This window comes from Leptonotus elevatus, chromosome 13, assembly GCF_054856555.1.
Source record: "Leptonotus elevatus isolate MCC_2025b chromosome 13, RoL_Lele_1.0, whole genome shotgun sequence".
Lineage (NCBI taxonomy): Eukaryota > Metazoa > Chordata > Actinopteri > Syngnathiformes > Syngnathidae > Leptonotus > Leptonotus elevatus.
In genome coordinates this window covers 20979720-21004045 of record NC_141251.1, presented here as the reverse complement: position 1 = coordinate 21004045, position 24326 = coordinate 20979720, and the positions used below count along the sequence as shown (strand labels likewise).

At 42.3% G+C, this 24326-nt stretch overlaps 1 protein-coding gene across 2 annotated transcripts in view; it reads left to right on the top strand.

The window, feature by feature from the left end:
* The first annotated feature begins 273 nt into the window (after window positions 1-273).
* Window positions 274-24326, top strand: part of slc8a1b (solute carrier family 8 member 1b) — a 114334-nt gene continuing 90281 nt past the window's right edge. For both annotated transcript variants that reach the window (XM_086093823.1, XM_086093824.1), the window contains exons 1-4: window positions 274-619; window positions 11694-12587; window positions 16657-16821; window positions 18644-19434. In XM_086093823.1, coding sequence (XP_085949949.1) covers window positions 368-619; window positions 11694-12587; window positions 16657-16821; window positions 18644-19434 — 2102 coding nt within the window. In that variant the 5' untranslated portion in view covers window positions 274-367. The remainder of the gene's footprint in view (window positions 620-11693; window positions 12588-16656; window positions 16822-18643; window positions 19435-24326) is intronic.

The following is a 24326-nucleotide window of genomic DNA, read 5'->3' as shown; positions in this document are numbered from 1 at the left end:
ATACCGACTAATGGCACAAGCAGGTGTGCTATGTCCCGATTGTCATGTAGACACATGTAACCTCAGCTGTTATCAAGACATTGCAGGAAAGTAAGAAGAAAAAAGGCGTGTGAAGGAAAAAAGGAGTGCTCACTTCACTTACGCACAGATAGAGAGAGAGAGAGAGAGAGAGAGAGAGAGAGAGAGAGAGAGAGAGAGAGAGAGAGAGAGAGAGAGAGAGAGAGAGAGAGAGAGAGGGTGGGGGTAAGTGTAGGAAGAAGAATGAGGAAGACGAGCCTCTCTCCACTCCGGTCCCAACCCAACCACACATGCGGGCTCTGCTGATGAGGCTCCGCCGCGGTCATTCAGGTCGCTCCGGAGGCGCTCCATGGAAACACGCCGACCACACTCCCGCCACCAACAACAGATAAACAAACAAACAAACAAACAAACGAGGAAGCAGCAGCAAGAAGAAGACAAAAGTGCCCGTGTACATGGGAATCCGGACTGGTCTGCCTCCCCTCCACCACCACCACCACTATCCCCTCCTCCGTCCGCCGCCTCGGTGGTTATAAGAGGAGCTCCAATCGGCTCACCTCCACTCGGATCACCTCCTCTCGGATCACAGCTCTCACGGAAGGTAGGAACTTTTACCTGCATACACTCTTTTTTTTCGGGCCGATTTGAAACAGAAATGGAGCACATGGAGGACAATACACCCCCCACCCCACACACACACCAATGGGCTCGTGCACTGCCGGTATCCCGACACCTCATTCAATACGCTCCAGGGTCCTTTTTTTCTACCGGCTTTTCATTCGCTTCCTTTGTGCACGAGTGAAAATTACCACGCCGAGCACGTCCTTGCGCCCCTCTCACCCCCTTTTTTAAATAGACTTTTACCGTGCAAGTTGGGCTCTAAATTAGACCCTCACTCTAAATGTGAATGGACCGATGCACTCAATTACATTTGAGTGATTTTTTTTCATTTAAAAATACTAAATGAATCCCTTCTCTTTAGGAAAAAAGGTACATTTATGAGATTCACTCCTACTACTAGGATGCGGACCCATCACCGGAAGACTTTCCAGGCGTTTTCCCGCCTGGCTTCACCCCAAGCTTGATGTCTGTCTATTATGGAATTAGACTGCAGAGCAGATTTAACTCAAACAAAGTAAATACAAAATGTCACCCCTCTATAAATTAATCATCTTGAAATGGCTGCATCCAGATGAGAATAAACTGCAGTCTTCAATGTACATGCATGATGCCAAAAACGAGTGAGGTTATCACAATTAAGCCCCCCCAGTCATAAATATCCTCTAATGGTTAGCGTATAGGCTGCTAAAATGATTATGATAGAGTGAGATGCTGCAAATGACAAATGTGAGCGTGTTTGCTTCAACACAGAACAGCTTTGAGCGCCTCCACCATGCAGTGCATAAAGGTGTTTTAAGAGGACCCCGTTGTTTACAGTAAACACAGAAAAAAAGGTCAGAGATTGCAGGTGTCAATGGATAACTGATTAAGCCGGGAAAATAAGTGAAACAGTGAAGATTTGTTTCACAGATTAAGTGACTTTCTCAAATAAATATTGTATTATCTGATATGGAAAATACTTGACTGTAGAGAAAATTGGCTGACAGGTACTTATCCACCCTGCAGGAGGAATACAGTACTAGCACCTGTGTAGCTGAAATCGATGCGGCGATTGAATGCGTTGGTCGTTCATCATCGCCGATCAGTGTGAACTCATAGCTAAAAATGGAAACAAATGAAGCGGCTAAGCGAGACGCCGGGAAGACTTGTTGGCTTCCGTGTAGGCCGGAAGATGACTAACTGATTTTTGAAAGGAAAGTCTGGAAAATATATTAAAACAGTTGAAAAGGAGCAATGAAATAATCTTGTTTTAATCTGAATTGCATTGGCATGTAGAACATTGGTCAGATGACTCCTTGTTTGAAGATGTCCTTTGAACTTTACATTGGTTTTCAACAGGAACAACGAAGATCCCATGAACTAGTTGATGCCACCAGGGTTAAAATTAAAAATTTCTAAGAGTTGTAATTCAATTATGAAATATGTGCATTTTTCTCAAAAATTTTCCCCAAGTTGTCTGGACATGTTTTTTGTCCCATGGAACAGTTATGGTCGAGCATTTCAAACTGTTTGAAACCCGAGCAACAAATGGATTGGTCCTGATGGTGGCACAAACAGTTCAATGAGCAAACTGTTTGATTTCATCAAGCTTTATATGGATTTGAAACATTGTTCCAATGATTGTTTTGAACTTTAATCCCTGTGAACAAGAACAATGGTGATTCAATGTCAGTTAATACTGTGGGGCAAGTGGAGTACTGCCCCATGAGAACCAGTAAAGAACATTTGGTTTAAAATATTTTATTCTTTTAAGAATAGCTATTCCATTGCACAATACCTACCCCACAAGGTATCTCGCAAGTATGTGTTAAAAAGACAACTTGCAAACTGAAAATAGTGCAAGAACTGATTAAAATTTTCTTGGAAAATTTTGTGCACAAATTGAATTGTCCAAAAATCATTATTCCTAAACTGAAGTTCCACAGTACTTGCTGATTGGATGTCGGTACTGTATTTACGAACCAGTAGATGGCGCCCAGCCATTTTTCAGTGGCCTATGGAGCAGGTACGATTCAGCCCCATGAACTCTGTCTAGTAACAAGTAAATGGGTCCTGATTGGGGGAATATTTTCCCCCATCGAGCCCATGTTTAAAAGAGCTTTGCAATTTTTTACTTGTGTTTCAACAAAATCAATGATGATTCTATGACAATAGGGGCAGTGCTCCGTGAGAGCCGTAGTGCTTCATTGAATATTACTGATACTTGTACTACTCAATTTCTTGCTTGGTCCCACAATATTTCCCGAGTAGCCTATGCCATTTTTCATTGACCCGAGGGGCCCTTGTGGCTGAGCTCTATGGACAAATGGATTGGCCCTGATTGGCGCACAAATTGTCTTAATCTGAATTTCATTCATATGTGGAACATTGGTCTGATGACTTCATGTTTTAAGAGTGTAATTTAAACTTTAAATTGAGGCTCAAAAAGAACAATGGTGATTTGATGTCTATATGAGGGGCAGCGCCACCTGTACTCGTAGTCATTTTTACTTCTTAGAGACAAATAATTGAATTGCGAAAACATTTTCTTACAGGCTGATTCCCATGTATGCATTATTGTTATTGGCCAGTGGGGCAGTTTTGATTGAGCCCTATGAACCCTTCATAGAAACAAGCGTATGGACCTTAATTCGGGTACAAGTATTTGTTTTAATTCGAATTTGGAGCAATGGTCCAATGACTCTACATTTCATGCTTTTGAACTTCAGACTGTGCCACAACTGGTAATTTGATCAAAAGGGGCAATTGGTGCAGCGCCCCATAGAAGCAGTAGATGGTTTGGGCTAAAAAGTTTGTTACTTTTACTTCTCATAGTCGTGATTCGGTGTTTTTAAACTAATTTCATCCAAAAAACGTACAAATACGTTCTACTTTAAATATCACCATGCTCCCATTCATACATTTAATTTAAAAAAAAGAAGAAATTATGCTATAGTATACAAAAGGCTTTGATACAGCTTCTGACATGAAAGCAATAATAGTTATTACAAAAAATGGCCAGCAGGTGGCAGCAGAGTATAAGAGATCAGCCAGGGCCATGTTGCAAAAAGCTCTTTCCCCCACTGTTTTAAACAGATTTGTCAATAGTGATGAAACTTAGCTATATTCAAATGCTAATTGCTGCAAAACAGAAACAGATATAAATATGCGCCTTGCAAAATCAGTCAAAATCCGGTAAAACAGCCGGGAGCGAAGGGGGTTGCTTCAGTGAATGGTTGGGAGTGAATGAGTTCATATAGTTCACGCAACAAAAAGAGATGTTCAGTGTAAACACACAGAATCCAGTATACCGGTTCTTCTGACTAACACAGCCACTGTTGTCCCGCATAGCTGCGGTCAGAATCCAAAACGCTATCATTTTTGTTTTTTATGCTTGCATTTTAATCTTCTTAGACAATCTTTGTTGTGGGAATGAATAACGGTGTACCACAACCCATGGGGAGTATGTTGCAGCTTTCGCATGACGCATGCACATTGTCATTAAGACTGAATATTCATGTTTCAAGCGACTCTTATTTATCAGGCTTTTGCACCACGATAACATACATGTGCAAATAATCAAAGACATTCATCATTTGACATCTGTATGTGCAATTATCCTCCCGTTTCCCTTTAAGCCGGTCGATGATGTAGTTCTACGCACACACTACGGCCATGCATGTTTGCGGCTAAATAAGGGATGGATCCAAACAAACTTACATGTGAGGAATTAGCACGCTAGAGCAATAGCCTGGCAAATGTATGGCGTGTTGATGGAATTAGCTTCCTCACAAACTGTGATTAACATGTGACTCAAATGCAACAATGTGCATCATTACACTATTTTCATGCATAAAACAAAGCGCTACACTGTCAGAAATAGTTGTACAATCGGGTTTTTGTGTCAATTTTTGTCCTTCAACATACAATCTACACTCATGTATCTTATCATGTTTATTATAAGACTCCATGGTAATGGTGTATAACTTTGTACCAAAACGAATGAACACAGTCAGAAATGGGTGCAGAGAAGGGCGACCAATGGTGTCTCTCAAGGTAATACAATCTAAACTGATGTACTGAGGGCTATTTATTGGACTCCAATTTGAGTACTGGCACATTTTCACATTCAAATTCTTTACACTCATGCACTGTACCCAATAGACTCGATAGTAATGGCTTGTACCTCTGCTTCAGGTCTAAAATAACAAATCCAGTAAATGGAAGTTCATCCAGTTTTGTACCGAAAGGTAATCTACAGTAACACTTTTTGGACTAATTTTCAAACAAAAGATACAAGAGTCTTCACAAAGTGTGCCTAAACTAATGTACGGTACTTATTGAACTCCAAAGAAAGGGTTTGTACCCTTGTAACCTGACCAAAATTAACTAAAACACATCAGAAATTGTGATAAGAATGGTATCCATTTTGGTCCTTTGAGGTACAATCTACTGGAATACTCTTTGGAAAAATTACTGGACTCCAAGTCAGGCTGTCTATCAAACTTTTTTTAAATAATCGATTAATCTATGGATTATTTAATCGATTAACTGACTAATCGGATTATTTTTAATTTTGCATTAGTGTATTAAAGAATAATTTTTTCCTCTGCTTACTGTTTACTAACGAGTGATTGGTGGGTTTTTTTGTACTTCGTATTCGTATAGTGATTAAAAAAGGAGGATTAAAGTTGTACTATGTTACTGGTTTAGTCATTGTTTTTCAAAGTAAAAACAGATGTTTACAAATGTCTTATTTTGATTAAACATAGGAAATAATCAATTTTCTTTCATGGTAGGACTACAGAAATCAGTGAACAATTACTTTTGATATGCTGAAATCAGAGGATTTGGGCAATTTTGAATTATAAAATTGCTCCAAAAGATTACTCAATAATAAAATTGTTTACTATTACTTGTCGATTAATCGATTAATTTTGACAGCTCTAATTCCAAGTTAAGTAGTGTCATCTTTTTCAGATCCAGGAATATACACTCACTGTATCTACACTCATGTGCAGTACCTTGTGGTGCAGTAGGTCCAAAACAAATGAGCACAGTCAGAAATGGTGCTGAAGTAGAACTCACATTTTCTTTACTATTTATTAGACTTGAAGTTAAGTATTTGTACCTATTCTACATTTCAAAGGTACAGGAATGTCCCCAAATTGAAACTCCGGTGCGTATTGGACTCTAACGTAATAGTTTTATCAGTTCCAAAACGAACTAACCCGGTCAAAAATTGGCAAAGAGTTTCCAGGTCTAAAGAGATATTCCTGAAACTGTAAAAGTCATGCATCAAGGGTAAAATAGAAGAAAAGTGCACTAATTGTGACTAGACAATGATCTACTTTCAACTTTCAAGTCAGGAATAAGAATGTAAGGACTCCATCTCCATCTTGTAAAGTTCTCAAACGCAACGGGCCGTCATCCAATCAGGGCCCAAAAAAAAAGTTCAGGTATGTCAGTGGGGTATTACAGAACAACCTTTGCAGCTATGACTGGACCTTGAACCGATTAATGGTTACATTGATGTCTGTCCTCTATTTTTAGCATGTGTTTACCCTCCTAGTTGCTGACCGTTCTGTGATCGTTTTCGGAAGCGGCGGCTATAAAAGAAAAGATGATTAATGACGGATGTAACCGCAGGCGTGCGTAAAGCCCAAACAGCGAGCTGACAAATGTTCTTGTCATGAAATAAGACACCACGGGTGCCCCTTTTGGATTTCCAAAATGAAATACCCTACTGTTGTCCTCTCTTGAATGGACATAAAGGCAGAGATAAAGACGAACATTGTTCTCATGATACGCACCATTAATCTTGTTTTTCGAATGTATCCTACTCTGCTACATTGATCTTTGTTTTAATTGTATTAGTCTTTCCTTGCTGTTTACTTTCATTTTGAATCCTGCCAAATATTTCTCGTGCCTCGGCTTCCAATGTTTAATTTTCTGTCTGCAAGTAGAATTCGCTTGGCTGTATCCGCTTCATTCTGATGACCCCCCCAAGAAAGGACTGATTCATCACACGTAATATGTTTGTCTCGTCCATCCTTTTTTTTTTTTTTTTGCCGTCACTTAGCTGCGCTCCTCCGGGGTGCCGCTATGCAGAAGTCAGGGGAGGATGACAGTATGGGGGCAGAGCGGGGAACAGCTGGCCAGGATGCGGCGCATGGTTTTTGGTTTCTTCATAACTCAATGGGTTGTTTTGTTATTGTTGTGGCTGCCTGAAGGAAGAAAGGTTCTGTTGGCTAACTTTTAAGTTTGTAATGACATGTTTGCGTCTTGACTAACTGCCTAAGGTGATCCCCAACCCCCCCCCCCCCTAACTCTAACATGCAGCAATTTCCATAACGTCGATATACTGTTAATAGTGATAAAAACATTGCATATTCATAACTATCATATTTCTTCACTAATATGTCTTTAGATTTAAAGTAACCAAATACGTTTTTTGACAGACTCAAATTCGGGTCCAGTTGTATCTGATTTCAAATCTCAACTTTTAAATTGTGGCATTGTGGCAAATTTTGAGGCCACCGTGTCAAACTTGAGAACCTCAGAAGCGTAGCGAGGCAAGCATGCACCTCATGTTTGGCTCTTTTTCTGCATGAGCTTATTTTTTCCTACTGAGTTCCCTTTTGAACGCCAGCCCAGCCTTTTTGATGGCGGCTCACGAGGGGATATTATGGAACGTGATATTTCAATTAGAAATCAATGCAGCTGCTAGCGTTCAGCGGGCCATAGCTCTCCGGCGTTACCCACTCGCGCACTTGATACTGCGACCTGCTAATGCACACTTTTATTCCCTTTGTTTATCGATTGGAAGCTTGTAATTTATTAGCTTTTTGCTCTGTTAGGGACTCATCTTCAACATCATCTCAAGTGCTAATAATTGATGTTATGGTATGCTAAAAAATTGGTTTACAATATGCAAATAATAAAAGTGGTGCTTAAAATGAAAAAAAGAGGCTCCATATTAAGATCTAATGTCCTTCCAAAAGTATGTCGCTTTTTTGTTCTATAAGGATTTGTTGAAAAGGTGTAAACACGGCTTGTTGATTTAATTTTAAGTATGACAAATAGAAACGTGTGGTGGACTTTTACAATCAACTGGGCATCAACAATTGTCATTTATTTCCATTATGAGTGACTGAGATGAAGTGCAGACACTCACAAAGACAGCTATAACAAGAATTCGCTTATTGTTTAATTGCCATAGTTACAGAGGTAGTAATGGCTGATAACGGATGACCACAGTTAGCTGCAATTACGACATTTTCCCTGTGATGAGTTATAGTTTGGTGGGATTATTTTTTATTTATTTTTAACATCTCACTCTGCCTGGCGCTCAATACCATGCTCGTTATTGCGCGGCGGAAACAAAAGAGACACAGTGTGATCATGGATGAGAGATATGTATTGGCTCAACATGAAGGTTTTGTAATTGAATTTGGGCTGAGAAAGAGGGATGAGCATAATAATCGATTCAGTGATCGTTAAGACTGTTGATTAATCATGTCTGGCAAAATGGAGCGCAGTACTTGGCCTTGTTGATTCACTCTCATCTGGGTTGCTGTCTCAAGAAATAAAATGAGGCCAGCTACGGCTAGGAAACAAGATTTTTGTTGATGTTTGATGATGGCCACACTTGGAGGGATTATTTCCTTTGTCCTATGAGAAAAATAACGCTAAACAAAGCTTAGCGGTAAATTCTTTAGCTACATCTGTTAAATGCAAGTCATACAAATCATGTGGACTTGCAGATCTCTAGTTCTCTAACAAGATAATTTGCACAGACATGTTTTTAAATCTTTTAAGGACGCGATTAACAACAAAGCCCGACACAGAGGGCGTCTTTCATTTGCGGTATAATTAACGGTTACATTGTAGCGCGGCAAAAAATAAACAACCAAATATCAATGACTGCATCAGCACTTTCTTGCTTTATTTGCTGCCACATGATCGACAATAGTCCCTTGGTTTTGAACACAGTCTTCCAACATTTTAGCTGTAATCAGTGCATAATTGTGCAATGTTTTCACAGTGCAAATAATCCTAATTCCGCCTAATTCATCAGTCTAGTTGTGCCAATCCATACTAGCAACCCTTTAACTCGCCAAGAGCTTATTTTCATAAATACATGCATTAATCTCATTGTTTGTTGGATATGCCCATATGATGCGTAGGTCGTCCATTTAATGAAGCGTCAATCCCGCAAGCTCCCTTAAAGCGATGTTTTCCCGTCTTGATCCGGCAGCAGCTCCTCGACGTGTGCGGTCACACCAGGTTTTGTGTGGCATTTGAGATGATAAATAATTCAGCCATTTTGGGATTTTTCCATTCCTTTTCTTCACTTAAGGGACTATTCTTTTTTTCTTTTCTTTCCCTCCACGAAGCAAAGAGCTGAAGAGCAATTGGCTGCTTTAGTGGCACACCGCTGAGCTTTAAACATAATTATTAGGGTTGAAAATGACCAAATTTTGTTCTGTCAGGGATGGACTCCTCAAGTGATATACTGTCACTCATTGCTATATGTCTCATTCCTTTCACAAGTGGACACCTAAGCACTCACTTGGAAGGCACGTTGGGAATTCTTCTTGTATTGAAAATTGGGCCAACTTTGAGCAGAGTATCAGATGTCTCTGAAGATTTTCACGAGTGATTATCGTCTGGCGTGGGGTGTCTTATATGTGATTTTCCAACCCAATCTGCTCAGAACACAATTGGTGCAGATGGTCGTCAATGTTAAATCATTCACGGCGGTGGATGTTTGTCTACATTAGGGGTGTGCCAAAATATCAATTCTCATAAGAATCGCGATTCTCATTTAGTATGATTCAGAATCGATTTTAAATGTCCCAAAATCGATTTTATTTAAATATTTTTCTACTGGCTTGCCTTTGTTTGTTCATGTTGTACACGATTAGGCCGCTTAGGGGCAGTGTGGTTCCGTGCATTCTGATACACTGTTAAGTTGTAGCCACATTAGAGAACAGAAGTCACGATCAAGTAATGCCAATAAAAGTTGTTTTTTTGCAGTGTACTAGTGTAGGAAGAGCATATGCCGGTGAGTAATGTTAAGATGCTACTCCTGATATTCCTGAAGCCTTTTGTATGAATAGCCGTTCTTCTGAGTGATAAAAGTGCCGCGAGTAGCGTACAAATTAGCGTTAGTGAGTCAGGCTAGAGTAGATCATGACGATTCTATGCACATCTATGAATTGAAGCCGAAAATAGTAAAACAAGTAAAACAAATCTTTTTGAATCAAGAATTGTTCAGAATCAAAATTTGAATGGGAATCGAATCACAGACCCAAAAATTGGTATTGAATCGAATCATGAGACAGTCAATGATTCCCACCCCTTGTTTACATGCGCCATCTGAAATCTAACCGTTGACTATTAAGTATTTCAACGGGTATGCTTTAAAGAGGGTCTCAACCATATTGTTTAAAAAAAATAAATACAATGGGTATGTCCACTTGATTGTTATTCCTCTGCCTAAAAATTGTGATTTGAAAGTAAGAACAGTCTCCCGTGCCACATGTTACCACCAATCCACCGTGGTGTAAACAGTGGATGTTTGCTTAGCGCTTGTAAATTCCTGACTTGTACGGTAGGGTTTGTTATCTTGCCAGCCAGATTGAAAACACAATTTAGAACCCAGCATCACCGTCGGCCAAACATGTTTACGCTGTAACCTCATTTACTCGGCAAACCTTGTTACCACAAGCCAGCCAGAGACGGTTATCAGGGAACGCGGGACAGACGTCCTGCTGACTTTGGAGTGGGCTGAGTGCGGAAAAAGCATATTGTTGAATGTTGGAAATGCAAGTTTATCTTTGGTAGAGTTGTTTGAACTTCCTGCCCTTAAAGCAATGCAAACACTTGCAAGATACCTTTTGATGTTTAAACTTGTGCTTCTGCCTCCCAATGAACTTCAGTATAATAACCACATTAATATTGAAGAGGAAGAGCCTGCATCTAGAGGAAGCTAAACAAATATACATCAAACTCAAAAACACAACTACTTTGTACGTATATTCAAGGCTGTTTTATGAATAAATTAATTGAATTGTATGTCGCTCTGTTCATAATCATTTTAATGCAACAGGTCTTCCTATAACCGCTAAATAGAAGCCAGAAGAAACCCATTTAAGGGAAATGATACAGTTACAAAAATGATAACTGAGGAAAAGTGCAGTTACTTACAATCAACACTTGATATACATTTCTTTAAAGTGGAAGTCAACCTTAAACGTTTCTAGACAATAATATGTTTTATGTGACCTCACTAGTCTAAACATGACATTCTTATTAATATTACATTTGTGTAATATGAATTATGAAGAAAAATCCAGCTGTTTTTGTCCATCTCAGTGGGCATCCATTTTGTCAATTGCTGTCGACTGAAGATGACATCAATGTTGCTCAGGGCTCGAGCAACGACCAATCACAGCTCACTTGTTTTCTGAAGCTGAGATAGATAAAAATAGCTGGATTTGGCTGCTTAACACATATTAGACAAACGTAATAATCAAAATGTCATGTTTAGACTGGTGAGGTCAGGTATAACATATTATTGTCAAGAATTTTTGTGGGGTTGACTTGCCCTTTAAATACAGTAAGAGGCTATAAATGTTTTTGTGTTCAGGTAAGAGTTTCTGTTAGGGTTAGATCAGATGCTATGTGTTTGGGTTTAGCTTAGCCTAGGTTAGGTCTTTGTGTTACGGGTTAGGTGTTTGGCTGTTTTTTTTTTTTTTTGTTAGGGTTAGGCTGTTAAGGTAAGGTGTTAGAGTTAGATTAGGGTTTGTCTTGGATGTTAGGGTTAGCATAGATGTTGGGTGTTTGAAATTAGCGTTCACGTAGGAGTTTGTGTTAGGTTTAGATACTAAGTGTTATAGGTTGCAGTTAGGATTAGGGCTGGGAATAAGTGTTAGGTGGTTAGGCTCGGCGTTTGACGTTCAGTTTTAGGGTTATGGTTAGACCCTAAATAAGTATTCAATCCTTGTAATTTTTCATTCTTGCAAAGTATTAACAAAGTCTTGTTTCTTCTGTGTCCTTTCCTAAAGGTCCAACATCCTCATCAATCGTCCCCTCACGTCTCTGATTCGGACGTCAACATGGCCCTGAGGCTGTCAGTCATCGCCCTCGTTCTGCTAGTCAGGCTTCAGCCTTTGCTAGCTGGCGCTCTTCCCGAGCCGAGCTTGGGCAGTTCAGTGTCGGCGGTTTCCACCAATAAGACGGAGTGCAGCAAGGCGGAAGAATGCACACCTGGCGTCATGCTGCCCGTATGGGAACCCATGAACCCATCGTTTGGTGACAAAGTGGCCCGGGCGACTGTGTACTTTGTAGCTCTCGCGTACATGTTCCTGGGCGTATCCATCATCGCCGATCGCTTCATGGCGTCTATCGAGGTGATCACTTCCCAGGAGAAGGAGATCACAATCAAGAAACCCAATGGAGAGACCAGCACCACCACAGTGCGCATCTGGAATGAGACCGTGTCCAACCTCACCCTCATGGCTCTGGGCTCCTCGGCTCCAGAGATCCTGCTGTCCGTCATCGAGGTGGTTGGCCACGGATTTGACGCCGGCACCCTGGGCCCCTCCACCATCGTGGGCTCGGCCGCCTTCAACATGTTCGTCATCATCGGGATTTGCGTGTGGGTGGTGCCTGACGGCGAGACCAGGAAGGTCAAGCACTTGCGGGTGTTCTTCGTCACCGCCTCCTGGAGCATCTTTGCTTATATTTGGCTTTACCTGATCCTGTCAGTCATCTCGCCCGGCGTCGTGCAGGTGTGGGAAGCCATGCTCACTTTCTTCTTCTTCCCCATCTGCGTGATGTTTGCCTGGGTGGCCGACCGTCGCCTGCTCTTCTATAAGTACGTGTACAAGCGCTACAGGACGGGCAAGCAGCGTGGCATGATCATCGAGACCGAGGGCGACCGGCCGCTTCCATCTAAGGTATACTCGGCACTCGCCATCATCTTCAAAGCTTCTCTTACACATATGGACTTCAGAGGCTTATCTTGAAAGTCTAGCTCTGCTTTATTTTACTGGTCAGCATTGTCTTCATCATCTCCAGGCAACCTTTAGTTGGGTCGTCTTTTCTATCAGTAATGTTTGTCACAGATGTCACATTTCAACCCACTTGCTTCCATTAAAAATGACGTTACACATGGGAAACTGTAAACAAAAGGAAAACCATAAAAGGCAGGAAAGACAAGAAGAAGCATATGCTCCTTTCACATTCGCCACGTAAGATGGCTCCGATACTAGATGAGAGGATAGAGTAGACCTGCTAGTTTGCCCGTTTCTGACTTATTTGAAACCCTCTGACTGGCCATGTAAGACGACTTTTCACGGTTGACTTTCCTGTTGATAGAAGGTTGAAGTCGACTCACAATATTTCCACCTTCCGACATTTAAATTTAGGGTTACCAAATTGGTAGCTTCCGACGTATTCTGAACCCTTCTAGCAAATATGTTATTGAACCTCCAAGATGTACTTGTGCGCCGAGATGCCATTTAACTTGTGGTGATATTGATGCAACATTGTGTGCTTTGCCACTGCAATACGGCATCTGGCAATCAGATAATTACATGTGACATGAGGGTGTTAAACTTCACACTCTTATTCCAGATTTGCGGAATTACTTTCGTTGCCTCTGATACTACTACTGACGGAAGATTGCCAGGTCGACAAAAAAAAAAGGACTACGTTTTAGGGCATTTTCAAAAGCGACATACCTCTGTGTCATGTTTGGTTTCTGTTTTTGGTTGTGTGTCTCCCTTGGTCTTGTTGAGTGTAATCCTGCCCTTCCTCGTGTCAACCAATCCGTGCCTTCAGCCACTTGTGTCTTGCCCCAGGTGTGTCTTGTTGTGTCGTTAGTGTGTGTTTGTGTGTATATAGTCTCCTGTCTCCCTCTGTCTGGGTTGGATCATTGTCGCTGTCACCACTGGTGTTTTGTTGTTACTTTGATTTTTGGTCTTTTCAGATCTTTGTTGGTTTTGTTCACCCAGTACACCTGTTAGTGTTTTTTGTTAAATAAATAGTTTTCAGTATAACATGCATCCCTGCCGTGGTTCTCCTGCCTCCCTGCATTTGGGTCCTTCACTCCACAACCGTGACAGAATGATCCAACCAAAAATGGACCTTGCAGAGCAAGAGGCAGGTACCAGTTCCAGTTTCCGGCGGCGCACGTGCTGCGCCCGCCACCAGTTCCAGTTTCCGGCGGCGCACGTGCTGCGCCCGCCACCAGTTCCAGTTCCCGGAGGCGCACGTGCTGCACCCGCCACCAGTTCCCGTTCCGGCGGCGCACGTGCTGCGCCCGCCACCAGTTCCCGTTCTGGCGGCGCACGTGCTGCGCCCGCCACCAGTTACCGTTTCCGGCGGCGCACGTGCTGCGCCCGCCACCAGTTCCAGTTTCCGGCGGCGTACGTGCTGCGCCCGCCACCAGTTCCCGTTCCGGCGGCGCACGTGCTGCGCCCGCCACCAGTTCCAGTTTCCGGCGGCGCACGTGCTGCGCCCGCCACCAGTTCCCGTTCCGGCGGCGCACGTGCTGCGCCCCCACCAGTTCCCGTTCCGGCGGCGCACGTGCTGCGCCCGCCACTAGTTCCTGTTCCGGCGGCGCACGTCATGCCGCTGCAGCCCCTGGCCTCTTCGCCTGTGCCGCTGCAGCCCCTGGCCTCTTCGCCTGTGCCGCTGCAGCCCCTGGCCTCTTCGCCTGTGCCGCTGCAGCCCCTGGCCTCTTCGCCTGTGCCGCTGCAGCCCCTGGCCTCTACGCCTGTGCCGCTGCAGCCCCTGGACTCTATGCCTGTGCCCTCTTCCTGGCCTCACTGCCATGTTTGACTTTTGTTTGGGACGTCTGGGATCCGTTCCTTGAGGGAGGGGTACTGTCATGTTTGGTTTCTGTTTTTGGTTGTGTGTCTCCCTTGGTCTTGTTGAGTGTAATCCTGCCCTTCCTCGTGTCAACCAATCCGTGCCTTCAGCCACTTGAGTCTTGCCCCAGGTGTGTCTTGTTGAGTCGTTAGTGTGTGTTTGGGTGTGTATATAGTCTCCTGTCTCCCCTCTGTCTGGGTTGGATCATTGTCGCTGTCACCACTGGTGTTTTGTTGTTACTTAGATTTTTGGTCTTTTCAGATCTTTATTGGTTTTGTTCACCCAGTACCCCTGGTAGTGTTTTTGTTAAAATAAATTATGTTTAGTAGTACATGCTTCCCTGCCGTGGTTCTCCTGCCTCCCTGCATTCGGGTCCTCCACCCCACCGTGACACTCTGTTGTTGTTCTGAAACTAACTGAAGGTGGATAATAGCCAGGTCGCTTTACTTTCCCCATTCCAGAATGGCGAGAAAATGGAAACTTTTAAGGTGCTGTAAAAGGGACATATCCCTGTTCCGGCTCCTGAAACTACCCGTTTGACCTTTTTACCCCGCAAAATGTTGACTTTTAAGGCAGTGTAAAAGTTTACCGTTCAAATATGACCTTATAGGGATATTATGTAATACTTAGCACCATCTAGTGGTGATATAATCGTAGGTCTAGTAATCACTAATTACGTTACTTTTACACACTGTCCCTTTAAGGCGTCTAATTGCCAGGTCAACGTCATCTTCCATTCCTGAATGAAGAAAAATGCTGACCATTAAGGCAGTAAAATAGGGACTTAAATTTTTTTTGTGTTGCACATATTTGTCAGCAAATATTCAATTTGAAGGGAATGTTGCTCGTGAAAGCAGGGTCATTATGTTGTTTTGTGGTTTAAAAATGGGGGTTTCTCTTTCATGGAAGTTCATATAAAAAAAGTCAATAAGCTGTTTTCATCAAAACAAGAATGCAGTTTTCATTCAAAGAGTTTTCTTTATTTCTTTAAGGCTAGGCTCATAATAGTGTTGTAGTACAAACACAAGGGCGTGAAACCAACCCGCAGCCTTGGAGGGTGATCATATGCAAATTCCTACAGTGTTAAATTGACAATTTGCCTCAAGTGCCAAAGGAAAAGTCATTTTCAATCAACGCCTGTACAACCTCAAGAGCCCAGACGGCTACAAAATGAAATAAAAATCAGATGATGGACTTGTTTCTGCCTGATAAAATTATCTGCTGGCAGTTACGTGCGTGGAAACCAGTAGCACTGGTTTTGAGATTTTTAGCACGTTAAACACAATTCAACTTTAAAAGTGAGCTGAATTTGCATCTGCATCACATCAACTAAAAAAGATTCGAGTTCAACAGCTGTAGGACGACCTCACTCAAAGACAATAAGTGGGATGTGGTCTTCATGAATAAATAATGTTTGTGTGTGTACGTGTGTGTGTTCATGTAAATCAGGAGTGGGCAAAGGCCCACAGGCCACAGAGGGTCTGCCAAATTTTGTATTCCGGCCTACTAAATAATCAAATTAAAACATGACAATTATTTTATTATTAAAAATCTAATGAAGTAATATTAAAAGTCTATTTTACCAACATTTGAACAATTTTTAAATGTATTTGGATAAACAATTGGGTAATGCTTATAATTAAATAATTACTAATAGTACAATTAAAACAATCATTTTTTAAATTATTTAAGTATTATCATACTATTATGAAAATATTTGATATATATTCAACATTTTATTTATTTATTACATAAGTTAGTTTATTATTAAATTGTATGCTGTACTCTGAATGGGTAGTTAATTTAAATTCTCTAACTCTTAATAATAATAAAACAAGGTTATACTTTTTTACATTTTGCGCACAAATTATATACATTTTATTAAATAATTGGCCAATTATTTATAATTACATTCCTATGAAAATTAAATTAGTACATGAGAAGAATTATTTTATAATGAAAATATTTTTTACTTATCTTTACAAGTTACACATTTAAACATTTCCTCCTTAATCTACAAATGACCTGCCTGACTCTTGTGTCCCTTTTAAAAATCAAACATGTCCAATGAGCACAATTTTGTAATGCTGGTTGCCCTGCCACGTGGGAGCTGCCACGTGGGAGCTAACGGCTCGCCTCCTCCGTCTCAAGGTGGACATCGAGATGGACGGCAAAATGCTCAACTCTCACGGCGTGGACTTCCTGGATGGCCCGCTGGGTTTGGATATTGACGAGAAGGACTTGGACGAGGAGGAGACCCGCAGAGACATGGCCAAGATTCTCAAGGAGCTCAAACAGAAGCATCCTGACAAAGAGGTGAGGAGACTTTTATTCATCCTGAGGCCTTTTTGTGCCTGTTTGCGCCATTTCAACAGTAATTGATGATGCACGCACAGGACGGTAGAACTAGTTTGTCAAGGTTCTGACAAGGCTCTTTGTTCTGTTCGATTGAGGACCAAAAAGTATTAGATGTCGAAAGGACAATGTTGCTCATTATCACGAGAAAACCCAGCAATTAACTTTTTAATGGGAGTACCCTTTTGGCAAAATATTTGTTTGTATATTTTGGGCTTGACTGCTTTAATTGTGATTTTACACCCATTTGTCAAACTTTAGTGACTTCTTGCGGTGTTGGAAACCTCTGGAGAGCCTGAGACTCCCTCCTGGCCGAATTTAACCCTCTGTATCCAGACTGAAAATGAGTGGCACACACAAAATGAATGGCACACACAAAATCACCACCAGTGAACGCCTTTAAATATTAAATTATTTTCACATGGTGAAGGCAGCACTTCAATTAGTGTTGCGGATTTGTGTATGAGGCACAACACAAACAGCACTATGAGCGGCTAATCACTAGTAACATGGTAAGCTAATGATAATCAATGCTAGCACTACAGCTATGCTTACCTTGACATTGACAGTGCTTCTGTATATTGCTTGACAATGGAGTATTTTTGGAAATTCTGTGTGTTGACAATATGTAAAGTCAGACCTATCAGAAACTTCTTTGGTTATAAATGTTAGCATTTAGCATTACATTTGCAAATTTCTGGGAAGTTTCAAAGTTAGAATTATATTCAGAAGAAAAAAATAACCACAAAGTGTGCCACCTTTCAGTTTCCAAGCTTGTCCGCCTGAATAAGAGTCACAATTAACTCGTACGAATGAACAAGCGGTAACGTTAAGCCGCGTTGACGAATTCCGACATTTAGGCGCACTAAGAATAACACTATAAACAGATCATGCAAGGTTTTGTGAGGCATTACACGGCTTTCTTAGCAGAGCATCCGATGTATTATTTTGAGTTTTCAGCTCCTCAGCTTTATGGTGTCTTCCTCACTCCGGCCGCGTTCTTCTTTTAGAGCGCATCCGTGTCCCAAGATAGTCTTGTTTCCAGTACAAGTGCATTTGTGAGGTCGTCTTCTTTGGATGATTTAAGATCACCAGCTCTGTTTTAGATCTTATCTGCTGACATAATACCTTTGCTATACCAGATACTTTTATGATCTGGCTTGACATGCCAGAGTGGAATACAAGGACGGCGGGAAGGGAAGAATCTGAATGATCTTATCTTTTTGCAGAACAGCCTTTCGCAAACTTTTTAAGCCATACGATACTGCTTCAGAAAGCACAATGTATCGTGTGGCGTATCTTACAGGCTATTTATTGTGGAAAATTGACTTTTTAATAGCTTGTTTACAAATCGTTGCGTCTCTGGAGTGCCTGCTCACCAATCAAGTGTGAAATTAAACAACCAAGTACATTTTTTGTTGTCACCCTAGTATTTCATGATGTGTCTGTGAGAAAGCCCTTCAGAATTATGCTGAATGAATACATCATCACAATGCCGACTACACTGACTGAAACGCTATCATATCAAACCCGAAATCAAAGCAGCTTCATTGAGATTCCTTGGATGCTAAGATAAACGTTAACTTCTGATAAGCAGCATGCATTTGATTTCTTGGTGAAGGTTTGCAAATTTTTCCCAGGGCTTCTGAGTAGTCCTGCTTCTTCTCATCTTCCATGCTCTTGCATCTTAGCTTAACTGAAGACTCGTGGAGTCGTGATGACTCTAGCCCAAAAATCCAAAGACTCCAAAAATATTAAAAGACGTCTTGTTGTGTGTATCCAGGTGGAGCAGCTAATAGAGCTGGCAAATTACCAGGTCTTGAGCCAGCAGCAGAAAAGTCGCGCTTTCTACCGCTGCCAGGCCACCCGACTGATGACGGGCGCAGGCAACATCTTGAAAAAACACGCCGCCGACCAGGCGCGCAAGGCCGTCAGCATGCACGAGGTGCGCTCCGACGCCGGCGATAATGACCCCATCTCCAAGGTGTTCTTCGAACCCCCCAGCTACCAGTGCCTGGAGAACTGTGGCACGGTGGCAGTTAACGTCATGCGGCGCGGCGGCGACCTGGCCAAAACCATTTCCGTGGAGTACCGGACAGAGGACGGCACGGCCAACGCCGGCTCGGACTACGAGTTCACCGAGGGCGTGGTGGTGTTCAAACCTGGCGAGACGGTCAAGGAGATCCGCGTGGGAATCATCGACGACGACATCTTCGAGGAGGACGAGAACTTCCTCATCCACCTGTCCAACGTGAAAGTCTTGACCTCAGAAGGCGAGGAGCCCACGGAGGACGAGTCGGCCAACCATTTGGACTCGGTGGCCTGCCTGGGCCTGCCGGCCACGGCCACCGTCACCATCTTCGATGACGACCACGCCGGCATCTTCACATTCGAGGAACCCGTGTTCCACGTAAGTGAGAGCGTGGGCACCATGGAGGTGAAAGTGCTGAGGACGTCGGGCGCCCGCGGCGTGGTCACGCTGCCCTACAAGACGGTGGAGGGGACGGCGCGGGGCGGCGGCGAGGACTTTGAGGATGCGCACGGTGTGCTGGAGTTCCAGAACGACGAGATCTTGTGAGTAAACACACTATTGTGTATGCTATTGATGAGGAAGCGAGGTGTGATGTGGTCACAACGATGGTTCGCTAAACTCTGACACCGACCAACCTTCTTCATTTATATCAATCTGTCCACTCTCCTTTGTGCTTTGGTTTCCATCAGGATGCTGTTTTAGTCTGCTGAGGGCAGAGATGGGGCTTTGTGTCACATAGCTAACTGGAGTCTGACTTGAGTTGCTAGTTTTAGGGCTTTGGGCCAAGGGTGGAAAGGAACAAAGTACGAAAAGAGTGGAACCTTGACTTAAGAGTGCCCCAACTGAAAGTATCCCAAGTTATGAATTGGCGCTTGGTTTGTTTGCTGTTGTTGTTGCTTTGTGTTGCTAGCAAGCCGCTCAATTGAAGTGAAAGTAAAATTATGGTACCGTAGTGTGGCCAAGGAAAGCCTCAGCCATCGGTGGACTTTCCGCCGTTAATTGAAAAAACGAGATTTTGTGAGTAACCACATTAATTTGTGTTGTTGACAAGAAAGCGAGGTTCGATGTGGTCACAATGAAGGTTCACTCAACTCAACAATGCTAATTGCTGTACAGAAGTGCTCGGTTGTGCACCACGTTTTCCGCCGTTAGCATCGCTAGCCGGTGAGGTTTTACAACATGATCGAAGCCGCCGCGTCAACGCTTCCAACTTCGGCGTCAACGCTTCCAACTTCGGCGTCAACCTCGGAGTCACCATCATCATCATCAATGTGCTCTTTAGCATTGGTCGATGCTTTTCGTCTTTGAAAAAAATGCTCAAGCGTGAGCTGCTTGCAACCGGTCGCCATTTTCGCTTCCTCAGCCATTCTCCCCTCAACACTCTAGCTCCGCCTCACGTCTTCTACTGACTCCTACCCGATCTTGTCCAAAGAGAGTCATCGCTGCCATCTAGTGCCCAAAAATAGTCAATATACTAACTCGATCTGCTTGATACTTTCAGCACAGCTTGCCAAGGCTTTCCTCCACCCGTTTCCCCAAAAAAAACAAAAAAACATAGTGAACGTCTTTGGCGGCACTCATTTGGATTTTACTAAACGTTATTAAACGTTTTTGGCGGTCAAAGAGTTAATTGGTTTATCGTATGAATCGCTATGGCAACTGTGTGATTTACACACACGTATGGGTCGCCGGGATGGGACCTGTGTAATAGTGGGACAAAACAATGAGGTTGGTGAAATTCACTGGGATCGAGGACCAAAGACTCAAAATCATTCATTCATTCATTCATTCATTCATTCATTCATATTGTGACTAAGCAAGAGAGTATGACTTGTCTTTCTTACCCCGAGTAAGGACATTAAATTTAGTCTAGAGTCAACTTGATTTCCTTGATTTTTGCCACAGTAACTTCTGACTACCTTGAAACTTGAAAGTCAAGACTTGAGACTTGTGACTCACATACTGTATGTGACTTACACCCATCAGTGCTTTTCGGAATCCACTGGGACGCTGTTTTAATCTGCTCAGGGTTGCTATCGATTGCCAGCCTCCCTCCCGCTCTGCACGCTCAGCAGGTTCCATCCGCTGCGTGGCACGGGGGTGAAGATGTTGGAAAAGTGGGTTATTTGTTGCTGGAATCTTAAGCAGCGAGGAATTAAAAGCAGAAGCATTTAACGATAAATCACACGGCGCAGATTGCCCTGAGAACAACGCAGCCGATCGATAAGCTCGTCAACTTGACGCACACCAAAGGCTGACCGCTGTTTTCCAGATGACTCGAGCGGGGAGCATTGCAGGGGCAATCATTAACAGTCGGACTCTGGATGCTTAACAAAAACTAGCCGTTATGAATTGGGACAAACGTTTATTTCTATGTCAAGTCATTTTGTATATTTCTATTGTGCAAGGTGGTGATCATCATAAATGGTAAAGAACGATCAAATTACAGTAATTGTAAAATACATCTACATACGTGTGCATATGACTGAGGCTGCAGTGGCCTTTTTTGACTCTGTTGATGATTTCTAGTTGCTTTGTGTCAGGTTCAATAAGCTGACATTCATAAAAAACACAATACAATGAAAGAGAGAAGACAACTTGTACCTTTTCACAAGCTAGTGAGGAGAACGGGCAGAGGTGTGCCTCAGTTACAACCTCCTACCTCTCTGAAGAACACTCTGCCGAGCCCTCTTTTTTTATTTCTTTAGGTCGGTCCCTGGTTACATGGGTGTTCCAACTCTACAGGGGGGTGCGTGGGGAGGCAGCATAGTTGGAACACAGTGTACTTGTTTGCCTATGTGTGTGTGCATGTAAGTGCTGAGTACGTGTGGTCAAGTTTGCAATCATTTCTTAACAGATAACAGGGCATCTTAGCGGACTGGCTCAATTCATTCCGCTGGGTTGGATGTTCTTGTAGTCATCATGAGTCATCTCCTGTTAATCAGCTGTTAGATACGACTACCTTAATAGGCTATGTAGGAGCAGAGCAAAGCATTTTTTACTGCGAGCAGAAGCAATTCTTCATTGCAGCAAATAGTAAAGTGCTTATTCATGTGATAACTAATTGTACAATTTTTCCAACATTCTGTTTATTTCATTTGTCCAAGTTGGTGGTAATCATGAATAAATAGCAAGGAATCACATTGCCATAATTATATGACACATTTACATACACGCGCGCATGTGTTTCCAGGACTTTTTGACTGTATGGATCATTTCTAGTCATTATATTTATTTCTATTGTGCAAGGTGGCGGTCATGAAATCATGATGTGGATTTTTATGATTTTGGATTATTCGTAGTCGTTCTGTTGATTTCTATTGTGCAAGAATTAGTTAGAAGTATGATTTCATGATTCACATGTGACTTACACTACAATGTATGCGCACATGCTCGTGTGTGACATCTACTGGAATTTGTTTTGACTTTATGGACTATTTTTATTCATTCAGCTTTTTTTCCCATTGTGCATAATAAACAACTAGTGAGAGGAGCAACCTCATCAATCATAAGACGCACATTGTGCTTGCTAATGCCCATGAGTGACCAAGCATCCTGTGGACTTCGTTTTTGTATGACTGTGGATTATTTTTAATTGACCAAATTGCAAGGCACTAGTGTCACTGTTGCACTAACTTGTGCTATTGACACACAAACTGAAACTGCCTGATTACAAGGGTGTTTTTCTCCATCCTGAACCGGGGAAAGATTATTATATTGTATTTTTCTGAAAGCTTCATTTGAGCCTGGACACACACAGAAGCTGACATTTATAAGTATCAACAGTAAAGAGAAAACGTGTTTGTGTTGTTTTTTTGCCATAAAACACAACATGCTTTCTTTAAATGCCCATTCAGGCATCCTATGTTGCATGGTGGGAGAGTCAGCGTCGTAAATCAGCGTTTGCTGTAAAACCCCCACTCTCTCGCCCGTCGGGGCTTTATTAGACTGCAATAAAGTTCATAGCTTTTAACCGATGGACCTTTTTGCCATGGCGACCATTCGCTGCTTCATGGCCAACACGCAGAACGCCTATGAGCATTTCGACCGGTCCATGATTGGAGTGTTGTCTCGGTGATTATCTGTTTAAGACCCCTGCTTGCACTGTTTCTCATGATTCCACAGTCTTACAGATGAGTTACTGCAACATTTCAGACTTTTTTGATTATTTCTAGTGGTTCTGTTTATTGCTATTGTAAAAGTTGGTGGATATTAATAAATGAATACCGACCAAGGAATGGTCACAGTGTAGTAAATTTGTACTACTTTGCTCTGCTCGTGACCCAAAAAAATCATTTGCTTCTGCTTATTTTTGCTGTGTAAAATGAGTGTCATCAATCATAAATAAAATGGAAGGAAAAATTGAAAAATTTGACACATTTACTTTGCCAGGGTGTCACTGAGTGTCTTTGCAGATGTTTTTTTAAAAGTTATTTTTAGTGGCTGTTTATTTCCATTGTGCAAGGTGGCCAATATCATGAATGGCTATGGCAATACTAAACAAGGAACAAACGTCTATGGTCGAAGTGGGCCAAAGTTTGTTAATTGTTGTTCTTTTTCAACTGCCTTATTTACTCCCACGTGGCCAATGTTGGCATGTCTGTTAAAAGTGCCAGCAAAGTCCTTACACAGCAATTAAAATACCTTCATTAAGCACTTTAGTATGTTGTCATTCTCTCCAACTCCCTGGTGCTTTTGTGTACTTTTGAGTGTCTCCAGCAGCCACGGCCTTTACGTGGCATCAATTCTACTTCGTCGCTCTCAGGAAGAGTACGGGGACACGTAAATAAAAAAGAAACCTGGACTATTCTAAACAAAAGCCGACTTGAATAGAAATACCTTCAGTTTGACTTTAACCTGATTTGCTTGCTATGATAAAACAAGTGGGAGTCAGGGCGTTGGTTTCAATTGAGTGTGTGAGACAGGGTGAATAATAGATGGATGGGGCAAGGGAGCTTGACTTTATCGACCTCTCCTTTGCACTTTTATGGAAAGTAGCATGACTGGGTAGGAGAGAGGACCATATTGGAGAGATGCAGACCCCTAATTTGCATGTATACTGATTGGCGACCAGTCCAGTGTGTATCCTGCCTCTCGCACAAAGTTAGCTGGGATTGGCTGCAGCTCACCCAAAAGCAACCCAAATGAGGGCAAGCGCTGTATAAAATGGATTCCTCATACATCTTATTGCCCGTTTTGACCGGCTTTAAGTGGACATCTTGAAGTGAATGTGTAATCTTCACGCTGCAGCCTTACTACCACACCTGGCATTTCCTGATGGAAGCTTTTTACCGAGAGCACCTTGCGGCACACTTCAGCTTCTATTTCTATAAAACTTGGTCCAGATGGAATTGGTATTGGAAGTGGCTCAGCGATTATTTTCGAAATTAGACACTCTGATGAGGACTGCCAGCTTGTTGGTTAATGACATCTC